Source organism: Callospermophilus lateralis, chromosome 19, assembly GCF_048772815.1.
Source record: "Callospermophilus lateralis isolate mCalLat2 chromosome 19, mCalLat2.hap1, whole genome shotgun sequence".
Taxonomy (NCBI): Eukaryota; Metazoa; Chordata; class Mammalia; order Rodentia; family Sciuridae; genus Callospermophilus; species Callospermophilus lateralis.
In genome coordinates this window covers 386,744-399,664 of record NC_135323.1, presented here as the reverse complement: position 1 = coordinate 399,664, position 12,921 = coordinate 386,744, and the positions used below count along the sequence as shown (strand labels likewise).

General features: G+C 47.5%; 1 protein-coding gene across 3 annotated transcripts in view; it reads right to left on the bottom strand.

Annotated features, from left to right (window-relative positions):
• Positions 1 to 12,921, bottom strand: part of Txndc11 (thioredoxin domain containing 11) — a 63,089-nt gene that overhangs the window by 946 nt on the left and 49,222 nt on the right. For all 3 annotated transcript variants that reach the window (XM_077106154.1, XM_077106156.1, XM_077106155.1), the window contains 4 exons: positions 10,491 to 11,283; positions 7,834 to 7,976; positions 7,260 to 7,369; positions 3,857 to 3,937 (listed from right to left, as the gene is read on the bottom strand). In XM_077106154.1, coding sequence (XP_076962269.1) covers positions 3,857 to 3,937; positions 7,260 to 7,369; positions 7,834 to 7,976; positions 10,491 to 11,283 — 1,127 coding nt within the window. The remainder of the gene's footprint in view (positions 1 to 3,856; positions 3,938 to 7,259; positions 7,370 to 7,833; positions 7,977 to 10,490; positions 11,284 to 12,921) is intronic.

Genomic DNA, 12,921 nt, shown 5'->3' with positions numbered 1-12,921 from the left:
GCTCAGCTTGTGCACTCGGCCTTCCAGAAGTGCTCCCAGGCTCAGGCCTAAAGCCAGTGACAGCAACTTGCAGTGTGGGGAAACGCCGCGTGCTCTGTGAGGCCTAGTGACCATGCAGCATGGGCTTCCTGGGCAGGACTGTCACTATGTCACTTTGTGGTCATCAACAATGCTTGGTGAAATCAGAAAAGCTGAAACGTTTGTTTTCTCAGTAAGCATTTCTACCCATCCAAGGCAGAAGTCCTCAATCCCCAGGAGACACTGGGCTCCATCTGGAGAGGTCTTATTGGCAACCAGACCTACCAAGGGGCTCAGGTCAAGCGTGGCTGCCTGGTCCTGAGAGCGCAGAATAAGGAAGAGGGTGACAGTGGACAGGGATCCCCACAACTTTGTTCCAAATCTTGATTTAGAAAATTCCTTTTCAGAACTTCATTGTTTAACAGCCAGAGTCTCTTACAGATATATTCACTTGGGCAGGCAAAATCTGGCTGAAACAGACCAAAATTACAAGCCTTCTGTATTTATGCCTGAGGGCGGCCACAGACAGTATCAGCTCCCTCAGATATTAAAGGAATGGAAGTCAAGAGCAGAGACTCCGGAAGTCAAGAGCAGAGACTCCAGACGTCAGCTGCCCAGAGTGGCTCTGCTCTGTGTCATGTGTTCTTAGACAAGTGACGTATCCTCTGTTAAAGGGGGATGATAAGAGTATCCCCTACCTCACGGGATTCTTTTAAGGATTAAATGAGTGAATACACAAGGTTAGCTTTTTAAAAACTTGCATTGTTCCTTAAGCAACCACTAGTTAAAAACTTACACACCCTCTCCACACACAAAACCAGTGGCTAAATACCTAAAAATGTCAAAAGGGGTTCTATTGATGTTCTTTCCCTAGCAAATAAAAAATCACAAGGAAATCAAAATCAGATATGCCCCATTGCACACAGTATTAATGGAAACTTTCAGGTGACAGTCGATACAAAGAACATGGAATCTTGCATGTAAATTGATCGTCCCCTCTGTTAAAGCACAGTTCTCTGGACATGAATGCTTTGTCCACATGGGGTGTCAAGTGCAGGCCCTGCAGAGGGCAGCCAGCAATTCAGCAGCTGGGTCTGCCACTCTCCCAGGGCAGAGCAGAGGGGCACCACCCCTAGGCAAGGGCCATGAGGAACCTTAGCGGGCCTGCCTGGAGCCATCTGTGAGCACGCAATTGTAGAAGTCCTGGGGCAGTGCCACGAACTCCCTGATGACCGTGCTAAGACGCTTCTGTCCATTCGGAAAGTAGCTGAGACACAGAGCAGCAACAAACTGTTGTTCTTTTGGAAGCATGATGGTAAGAGGCTCTGCCACTCGTCTGGCTCCCCTGAGTCTTGAGGGAAGGGCTGGGAGCTCCTCAGAAGCGGCTCCTCCCCAGGGACCAGCAGGCCGAAGGCTGTTGGTGGAGTGTGTGCCTCCTGCCCCCTGGAGGGTCAGGCCAGAGCACCTGCATTGTGAAATGTCATCCAGAGAATCTGATGCAGGCAGGTGGCCAGGAGGAGAGGCTCTGAGATGTCCCTTTGCAGAAAGGTGATGGTTTCCGTTGGGACCCACCTGGCCTCCTGCCTCTGGTAGGGGGTGGCAGGACCAGGAGCAGGATGAAGCCAGCCAGGCTGCACACCTGGCTGAGGACAGGCTCCTCTGCAGTTTTCCCCATAATCTTTACAAAATGAGGCATGCTTGTTGCAGAAACTTGCTAGGGATGTAGAGATCCACCCGCAGAATCACCCCCCACCTTGGCATTCCCCTCCTATGCATCTGACCCACAGCATGCACGAGTGGGCCTTTTTCATAGTGCACATACAATTCCATATTTCTTTCACTAAAAACAGTCTAAGCAGGTGAACGTGAAAACAGTCTTATCACATGGTTGGTCTTTTCATTTCCTCCTTTGCAAGCTGCCAGCTCCCATCATTGGCCCGCTGACTCCTGGTCAAACCAGGCATTCCAGCCAACTGGGAGCTCACTTCACTTGTGCCTCCCATTTGTTTTTAGGAAATGAGAAAAATTCCAATCCAAAGCAATAAGGCTTTGATTTACTGAGAGCTCGCCATCAGGACAAAACTGACTTTCCTCTATTCACTGTTTAAGGGCACAGGAAGGGCTTGGTGACCGACCTGCCCAGGTCTGGAGAATAAGCTCGGCTTCAGGCTTCTCACAGCAGGCAGCTTCAGCAGAGAACCCCACCCCAGATGCAGGCCTCCCAACAGCCACCGCCTCGCACTGTCCTCCCCGTGTGTCTCTTTGTCCCTCTCAGTGCATACCCGTGCGTTCCAATTGCAGAGAACTTCTTCATGCAAAGGTACAAGTTAGGTGCCATAGCTTTAATACCTTCTCCAACTATGTTTGGAATGCAAGGTTACACGTCGTTAAACTACGTGCCCAACTCCTGTCCCACACAGATGAAACTGCTAGTGTTGGAGTCCATGATTCCTTGATGTGTGGCAGTTTAAACACTTCTTAGAAAGAAAAAGGCTCATCATGACACAGCCAGCGACAGAACAGGGTGCGTCACGTTCTGATTTTAGTGCACTACGTGACCAGACCCTACTACAGGGAGTGTTCCAGCAAACATTCTTTAAGATAAATGGCAAAAAAACAAGCAATGAGTCAAAGCCCATCCAGGAAGCCCTCTCCTGGAGCTGCAGGTGAGAAGAGCAGGGGCACAGGGAGTCCTGAAAGGGAGGCAGACGCTGCACGTGTGGGTCAGGGCCTTCCCTAAAGGACCTGAGCACACACTGCCAGTAGAGAAGAGGAGTGAACCCCCAGGAGGACCCTCCTAAAGCCAAGGGAATCTGTACCTAAAAGGGAGCCAACATCCAGTTTATTAGGCTTGAGAGGGCCAAGAGTTCATTTTCTTTTCTACTGAAACATCTGCACCCACAGTCACTGATTGTCAAATCCCCTCTCCTTTTGCTGCCAGGGTCTTCGGCATAGATGCAGTAATAAGTGACTCCGGAATACGTGTAGGTGAAACTGACAGGGTCAAGGGTCAACACTGTGGCAGACATTCACAGTGTTCTGCACGTAGGCAGAGAAAGGCCCCTTTCCAGTGCTCCCTGAACCCAGGGAAGGACAGTGCTGTCAGTAAGAAGTCCCCACTCATCTCGTTCAAGAGGGATGGGGGCGTTGGGAGGGCCGAACGGGAATGGGCATGGGGAAGGCTTGGGCGGCAGGGCGCCAAGACTGGCTGCTCATTCACCCCACAAACATCGGGTCTTTCCTGCCCATCCTGGCTCATGGGCCATGAAAGCTAACCAATTCTGATGGCCACATGCATGCTCCTGTAAGAAACAGACTCAGGAAGAGCAAACTTCTTCAAAGAAAATCAACACCACACATAACATTCTGACCCTGGAGCTCTTGTACCATGTTTCCAATGGCATATTTTTTGAACAGTTTAGTCACAGAACATGTTTTATAAGGTTTTTGTTTTTGTGCTAGGGATTGAACTCAGGGCCTTGTGCAGCACTCTACCACTGAGCTACATCCACAGTCCTTACATTTTGAGACAGGCTCTTGGTATGTTGCTGAGGCTGTCCTCCTGTCCTCCTCCCAGGTAGCAGGGATTACAGGCATGTGCCAACAGCACCTGGGTTTTTATAACTCAAATTCATTTCATCTTCAGACCTCAACAAGAGAATCTTATCTGCCCTACATTGAAAAAAATTCAGGGGCTGAGGTTGTGGCTCAGTGGTAGAGCACTTGCCTAACGTGTGTGAGGCACTGGGTTTGATTCTCAGCACCAAAAATAAAATAAAGGTCCACTGACAAATAAAAAGAAAAAAAAAATTTTTTTTTTTTAAAAATTCAGTCTTACCTGTTGCAAGGAAAAAACAAGACAGTAGGAAGACGGTCAACCATAAATTCCCAAGGAAGATCATTCTGAGACACATCAATTCTGGGAGACAAAGAGAAAACAGAGGTAAGAGAGAGGCCCAGGGAGCTCCCAGCTCAAAGAACCTTCTCTAATACCTAAGGAATCTGGTGCTGTTTATCCCATGCTGGCCCAGCCCCGCTCACTGAGTGTCAGGCACCTTGCTTCCAGGACGTGCAGCTGTCCACCCTGGGAAAGCCTTCCACTGAGGGCTAACATAATGACCTGCCAAAGAATGTCTCATTGACACCTAAGGAACAGTTCATTCATCCGACAGGATCTGGCCAAATACCTTAATGCATGAATTAGTTCTAAAAAAAGAAAATAAACTGAATGAAATACATCAAGCATTTTGAAGATGGAAGATTATTCTTTTTCATAAATTCTGAGTCTGAATGGTAGTTGAAAACAATTTCCTTAGCAGCTTTTAGATTGATTTTTGAATACAGAAAATGATGTCAGTCTTCAACCCTGTGCTCAGGCACTGAGGAACTTGGAGCAGGTGCTTTGGATGGTGAGTCCTCAGGCCTGAGCTGGGCCTGGGGCAGGGCTCCTGTGCAAGCTGCCTGGACACAGAGAGCCGACAGATCCTCCAAGGAAGGAGTGCGGTCCTGCTAGTGGAAGGGCCGCGTGGCCAATGTTCACCAGAGCGCATGCAAAAGCTGCAATGGTGGAACCTTCAACTCGATGGGACACTTTCAGAAAGTACCACTGCTGTGGGGTTGGAAGGGATAAATCAGTGCCATGTGTTTATTCAAAAGGGTGAAATTCACTTTTCAAAAACTGGCAATGGGCTGGGGTGGTGGCTCAGTGGCAGAGCACTTGCTGGGCATGAGTGAGGCCCTGGGTTCGATCCTGGCACCATATAAAAATAAACAAAATAAAGGTATTGTGTCCATCCGCAACTAAAAAAAGGCCTAACTGGATGAAAAACAGTTTACTACAACTTTATCCTGCCTCTGCCTGCGGCAGCCTACCTACAGCACTAGAGTTCCATCTTTCAAGCAAGTGGCGTTGAACACTACATCCTATAATCACGTGTTTTTCCTTGTGATTTTTACTTCAACAAGAGAGCAGACTGTGAAATTAAAAAGAAAACCACTGTACAGACCCGCTCAGAGCTCCACTGGGCTACCTGGGGCCTTCTTTCTGGGATCCCCGTTCACACCTGGCCTGAGAGCTGACATAGTCTTGGGAGCAGTTAGTATCTCACGCTCTGTTCTTTTCAATTGATTGTATGAGATGCACTGCTCCTGTGAAGGGACCGACTTCCAGAACTGCGTTTCCTCTCCTACTGGATATGAATACTGTGTCCCTGGGCTGGGATCCCCGTTTCCCTGACCTCCCAGAGTGGAATTAACTGGGTCAGAAATACATAACTGTCTTTGTGATTCCTTGCAAACGTTGCCAACATTTTTCAAAAGGATTGTGCCAATTTACTCATTCCATTAGCTAGATGTGACTGTGCCAATTCCACTCCATTTTATCAACCCAAGATTGTCACTTAGAAGCACTTATTAATTTAATAGATGTAAATGATGCATTGTTAGTATTTTAATTTACATTTATTAGGTTGTAATTTCCCAAGTTGTTTATATACTCTCTCCTCTTATATGAAAAACTTGCCCATGTCCTTCCTTCACACTGGAGTCCCCCTCACTGGTCCTTAAACCAAGTTAATGGTGAGGCGGCTGGAGCCTCTGAATCCTGATCCATCACTTATAGGCTGTGTGACTCTGAGAAGGTTACCTAATCTTTCTGTGCCTTAGTTTCCTCCTCAATAAAATAAAGTGATGATCATACTGGCTTCAATGACTGTTCTGATGATTAAGTCCTGTGTACAGAAAAATCTCTTAGCACATCACTCCCCAAATTTGGCTCTAGTTATTACTGACAGTGCATTGGATATAACAGGCAAAATACAGATACTGTAAACTACTTATGGTTCCATTTTTTACATCTGATTTCCTTTCACTGTATATACTTCTAATGAAATCTATGCATCTTCCTTTTCTTATTATTTTCGTTATTTATTTATTTATTTATTTATACCAGAGGTTGAACCAGGGGCGCTTCACCACTGAGCCACATCCCTACCCTTTTTATTTTTAGAGACAGCATCTCACTAAATTGCTTAGGGTCTTGCTAAATTGAATTTGTGATCCTCCTGCCTCAGCCACAAGTCGCTGGGATTACAGACGTATGCCACCACATCCAATTTTTTTTTTTTTTATTAATTTTTAAAGTACTTCCACTAGGGAAGTTTTCAACTTTCAAAAGAACTAGCAAATCCAACATTCTATGTTCTGCTATGTTTTCTATGGTTTTATCTTTAATATACACCTAATCTATCTGTAGGGGGCTTTGGGGAGGGCCCAAACTGTTTACTACCTGTTTTAGCCAGCCTCTGCATCACTGTGACCAAAATACCTGATAAGAACAACTTAGAGGAGGGACGTTTATCTGGGGCTCATGTTTCAGAGGTCTCAGTCCACACTGGGCTGACTCCATTGCTTCTGGCCCAAGGTGAGACAGAACATCACGGGGTAAGGGCCAGCAGTGGAAAGATGCTCAGCTCATGGTGAAGTTGGAAACCAAAGAAAGAGAAAAGGGACCCAAAGGACAGAGGCACCTTTCCAGGACACACCCCCGGTGACCTACCTCCTGCCACGCCACACCTGCCTATAGTTACCACCCAGCAAGTCCATTCACACCAGGACGGACTGATTAGGATACAGCTCTCATAACTAACCACTCCACCTCTGAATATTCCTGCAGTAGCATCCTTGCGGGGACATCAAATCTGAACCACAATACTACCTCATCTAAGATCTCTGTTTGAGCCTTCTTTTTCCAAAAGAATAAGAAAAAACCATATATATATATATATATATATATATATATATATTTTTTTTTTTTTTTTTTTTTTTTTTGCTTATGTGGAACCCACATATAGTACCCATGTAATCAAAAAACTAGAATACAAGGCTATCAGCCAATCCTTCCTCTTGATTTCACAAATGAGGAGGAGGAACACAAAGGTTGGTACTCCAGGTCCCAGGGTCAGGTGGCAATTCTAAGGAGCCCCCTTCCCATGATACCAAGCAGACAGAACTGCACCCGGCCTCCAAAGAATCCAGTCAGTCCTAAACACACTAACATCATGGAACACTCAGAATTCACCAGGAAAGGAGGGTTTCAACCAGGTTCTGCTCATGGCTTCAGCCTAACCACTAAATCTAAGTCTCGCTCAAGGTGAGTGGGCATAGCCTCACACACTACGGCCAAGCTGCAGGGACAGTGAGGGCAGCACACAGCCCATAGCATTGAGCACGGGCTTCCTTACCTGGCCACCGTGAGTGCATCCACAGGCAGGAGACGAGCTAGCTGGATAAAGACGTGATTGAGGGATGGGCAGAAGCCACACCACGGCGCGTAATAGAGCAGAAGGACATCCTGTGGACAGGGAAGACCATTACTTGACCTGGGCAACAGGCTCTGCCTCATGTCCCTGCTGCACGGGGTTAACGTCAGGCCCTACGCAGAAATTACAGGCAAGTTTTCATCTTCAGATCTCAAGTTCCACCACTAGCAAAATGTCATGTGGCTAATTTGCACATCACAAACTGACTGACCACGCCAGGCAAGATGGGGATACCCTGTGATCCCAGCTACTCAGGAGGCTGAGGCAACAGGACTGCAAGTTTGAGGTCAGCCTAGGCAACAGAAGGAGTCCCTGCCTTGAAATAATAAATAAAAAAGGGCTGGGGAAGTAGCACAGTGGTAGAGCAATCCTGGGTTTACCCCCAGTACTGAAAAAATAAACAAACAAAAAAACTGCTCACCCCAACAACTGCAGCTTTGGAAATTATTTCAAAAGGGACAGAAGTTTAATCTCTGCGTCCCTTGTGACTCCATACCTGTCTCCGAAGGACAACTTCCCAGAAGGTGTCCGTTGTCACTTCAGTGATTAAATGCTGAGAAGGGAACTGGGCAGGATCACTTCCAATGAGATGCCTTTTCAAGGGACTGTAGAGAACGCTGAAGTTTTGAATAAAAGACTCTAAAAAAAAAAAAAAAAAAGTGAGATAAACTCTTTTGTAGGTACAGAGAGAGTAACTGGCTACTTTAAACTCCATGTTTTAAAAACAGAAATGATTTCCCATGCTCACATTTGTAACACTTCCCCTCTAAGCCAAACCTTGCACGGAGCCGCCCAGGGTGGCACCAGGCAGAGCTTTGGTAGTGTTAACCAGCACAGTCCTTTAGATGACAAAAATCACGCAGCACTGGGATCCCAGGCTACTCTTTTCTAAAGGGCCTAGTCCACAGATATGCATCATGCAAGAAGACACACACCACCAGCGTGCCACGGTCTTCTCAAGAGACTTCAACCTGGGATGCTAAGATCTTTAAATGCAACTACAAAGGCAGAAACGCACAAGCTTCCGCAATGTGGAGGGCATTTAGCACTCGTAAATTTGAGGACAAGGGCTACTTTTTGTTTCCTTTATTAAGATTCTTCAAGTTTCCTTTTTTAGAGGTTAGTGAAAATAAACTCAATCATTTGTGGTGGAATACCTAAATAAAACCTATATACATACTTTTGGCCCTAAGTCGAGTCAACAGTTTTACCATTTCCACAGAAGCCACCATCTTTAGGGTCCTCTGCCTCAGCTGAAGCAACACTAACCTGAGTTTTGCTTCTCTTTTTCTTCTAACTCCCTCCACTTTGAGACCCTAACAAACAAGGTCATGTTTGCAGGAGGAGGAGGAAGTGAAGAATGTTATGTGAATACTAAAGAGACTTCATTGTCAAATCTCAGGGACATTTAGTTGGCTATGCTGTTAAAACATAAAACCAAGAATTATTTCCTAATCTGAATGCAGCCTTAATTCTGCAAGTGCCCTAGAGACAGCTGCCTTGAGAGTTAATTCTCCAAGCCAACAATGGTACAAGCACATGGTTTGTTTCACAAGGACCCTAAGAACTGTCACTAGCTACAAGACAAAGAACAACTAAGCCAGACATTTCAGAGTGGATACAGAAGACAGAAGAAAATCTGAAGAAGGCTTCTTTCAGCTAACAATGACATTCAGAGTGAACATATCATGAGCTCATCAAAAGATCCAATGAACACTTTTTTAAAAAAATAAATACTTGCTTCATTTTAAGAAAATCCAATAAGACAAAAATACTCGGGCTGGGGATGTGGTAGCGCGCTCGCCTGGCATGCGTGCGGCCCGGGTTCGATCCTCAGCACCACATACAAACAAAGATGTTGTGCCTGCCGAAAAACTAAAAAATAAATATTAAAAAATTCTCTCTCTCCACTCTCTCTTAAAAAAAAAAGACAAAAATACTCTTGGAAAACACGAATCAGGAATAATTTGTAGTATCAAAAGATTACATCATCTGGGCTGGGGCTACAGCTCAGTTGGTAGAGTGTTTGCCTCGCACGCACAAGGCCTGGGTTCAACCCCCAGCACCGTACACAAACAAAAAAAGATCACGTCCTCCAGAAAGAGACTGGTCCCAGGGCTCTTTTAAGCACCAAGGAGCACTCATGATTGCCATACGTAATTTGGAGGGAAATCAACACTTCCATAAAGTACGTTCCCAACTGTGAGTCAGGTACAAACCCACTCCACCGGGATTGAACGAGGACAGCTTTGAGGACCAGTATTCAGGGACTCCTGAGTTTACTTTTGCTTTCAAACCCTCTGAAGTTGAAAACAGTTTCCTTTGCTACCAAGTTCCTCCTTTCTCCATCTGGCACATACTGCCTGTCCCCCAAATCTCCAGTGAGGCTGAACTAACAAGGCTTTTGAATTCTCACTTCCCTCTCTGTCTGTCCAGGGCTCCACCAAGGTCCTGGGAACAGGCAGTGTGGGTCATCTGCTGCGCTGGCGCCGCCAAGCCCCAGGGGCAAGCTCGGGGATCTCACCCATGTGGAGTTGTAGACCCAGAAGAGGATTTCACTAGTTTGCAACCTGCTGTTTGTCTACTGCACTTGACCCCTGCTTGTTACAATCCAGGCACCCAAGGTCACAGCAGCATTCCTGGAAAGCTGCAGCAGAACAGATCAGGCCTGGTGGCCTTGAGGCCAGAGTACAGACCTGCAAGGCGGCGAGGGCGGGAGGCACTTCAATATCCTCTGCTGGCTGCTCAAGAATGACATGCTGTTAACTGCTCCCCTTCATCAGCCCCTGGACGTCCCCCCAGAACAGCTCTCCCCTCCTTGCCCAGTACGCAGCCAGGTCCCCTCTGCATACAGCTGGCTCTACATTAAAAATGTGACAGGAACGGCCAACTAGAGAGTTGGACTCTTACCCCCACAGGTTGATAAACTTATCCAAAGTTTGGGTGAGGAAGTTTCCGTTCCGTTTAATAGACCACATGAGTTCTTTTAAGATTATGACTGATGGATAATGACGATGTCCAACAGTCTACAGACTTAAGTGAGCCTCAGAGCTGCCAACACCCCCACAACCCAGTGCAACGAGCCCTCTCCATCAGAGTTACCTAGGCCAAGTTAGGCAAAACTTAGTATGCTGGGGAAGCCAGCTACAGTACCTAGGGTAAACTTCATGAGCGTTTGTTTTGGATCCAAGATATAGTGAGACTCTTCTTTCACGTCAACAATTGTGGCAAACTCTTTCACGTGCGTGGAGCTCGGAGCACCCAGCCTCTCTGCATATAACCAAAATAAATTGGAATCCAGAAGGTAGATGTTCAGGGTCTTGTTGGTTCTGCAGCTCAGGCCTGTGAAGGTCGTGCTGGCCACGCCCACTTCAGGGAAGAGATACCTGTTCTCCTCAATGTGAGGAAGGGAGCTGGGGGCGGCGGCCTCACATTTCTTCTCCAGGGAAGAGAATGCAAGGGTCGGGGTTTCAAAGACGCCTTGTTCAGAATCGATGAAGCTCACCACGCCCCTGTTTATGGTCCTGCAACATGCAGTGTAGTAGCTGAAAGGGCTATAGGAAGTTAAAAAATTGCTGCACTCCATGCTGTCTGAAGCTGCGTGGTAGAAGGTCTGCTCCTTGAGGTAGAAGGAATCCAGGGCTGCCGCCATCTCAAAGAAGCTGCACTGCGGCATGCTGGCCGAGCTTGGCCTGAGGCCCCCGGCAGTCTGGTTGACACACAGCTCACAGACGTTGTGGGTCCTGGAGAAGGAGTGCCCCTGGGGCAGCACCACACTATTGCAGCAGGGGGACGCTGCCATCGGCGGTGTGTCCAGCAGTGGAGCTGGTGGCTGTGGCGCCAGGGACTGGAACATAGGTGTGTCCACCCGCCGCAGGTGCTGAAGTAGACGCTCCACCACCTGGTCCCCGTGACAGTTGTTGTACTCCAAGGCCACTTCGGTGATCTGAAAGAAAGGGCGAAGCTGGTGAGAGGCCAGAAGAGGCCTGGAAAGCACCCCCCCTGGGTGGCGGCAGAGCCCAGCTGGGAGGCCAGCCTCTCGGGGCAGCAGCCTTCCCAGAGCTGCTCGGAGGCGGTGGCACTTTTCGTAACATGCCATTCTAATGACGAGCAGTGAGCACTTTTTTTTTTTTTTTTTTGAGACAGAAGGGGTCCTGGAGATGTCTTAGCCCACTGCATGAGAGGAGAGGGAGGGGCTGAGCCCAGGACTTAAGTCCAGGCTGTCAAGGAGCGGAAAGAGAAGTCAAATCCCTCAACTGCTAAGGGAGTGCACGCTCCTTTACACCAGCAGAACTCCTCCACAGGGTCTTCTTTCTACATCTTCATTAATGAGTAAAAACTGCCCAAACAAGTGCATCAAAGTACTTCACAACAGGCTGGGCGCAGTGGCACATGCCTGAATCCCAGCAGCTCAGGAGGCTGAGGCCCAAGGATCTAAAGTTCAAAGCCAGCCTCAGCAACTTAGCGAGACGCAAAGCAACTCAGTGAGACCCTGTCTCAAAATACAATGTAAAAAACAGTGGGTGATGTGGCTCAGTGCCCCTGAGTTCCATCCCCAGTAACAACAACAAAAGTATTTCACAACACACACAATTCCATACAGTCCTGACTCACAGGAGGTCAGCAATCCAGCCCATTCTGAACCACACTCACTTATCTCACCTACCCTATAAGCCGACCTCTTCCTTGTCCTATACCACCTTCTCTGGGAAAATGGCAGCATCACGCAAGAAACTGGGCTGATCTTCAATTTCTCCGGTGTGGGCATCGTCTGCCTTAAACGCAGCCTGCTCTGACTTGGGTGTGCTTGGCAGCCCCTCCTGTCCACAGCCACTGCCTCAGTCCAGGCGCTCCACCTGAACTCAGACACCACCCTCTCCCTGCAGTAACTGAACCTTCACACTGCCCCACTCTATTTTCAAAAATATGATCCCAAGGTCGACAACACTCCTTGGCCAAATGACATCTAATGGGTCCCCACAACCTCTGGACAAACTCAACCTGGCCCACTGGCCTTTCCGTTCTCTCCAGACCAGACCAGGCACCTTCACAATGCCTTGCCTTCACAGAGGCCAGGACAGTGCCTCCCCATCTTCCCAAGACTCTGCACTGGGTGGCTGCTTCAGCAGACCTCGCTCTCTATGCCCTGGGACAAGCTGGTGTCCATGTCCACACCTCCAGGGCCCCTACAGCCTTTCTAATCTCTCTTGCCCAGGCTTATTTATGGATGCCATAGGCAGGGAACACATTTGATTTATCCTGCTAACCCTGGGGCTAGCACAGAGTCAAGAATCTAACAAATGTTCTGTTACCTAGAAGGGTCAGCAATTTATATATATATATTTTTTTTCACAAGAGTCTTCCATTTCCAAACTGAGTATCTTTACCCCGTCTCTCTGACCCTTGTTCAGTTTTTGTGAGAAAGAAGAAACAGTTATGATCCAAAAGCGTTTAATCTCTAGAGGAGTGTTTATTTGAATCAAATTTTGCTGTAGTTTGCTTAAAGGTGTTCAGTCAAGATTTTATTTCATGGGCTGGGGATTTAGCTCAGTTGATAAAGTGCTTGCTTCACATGCACAATGCC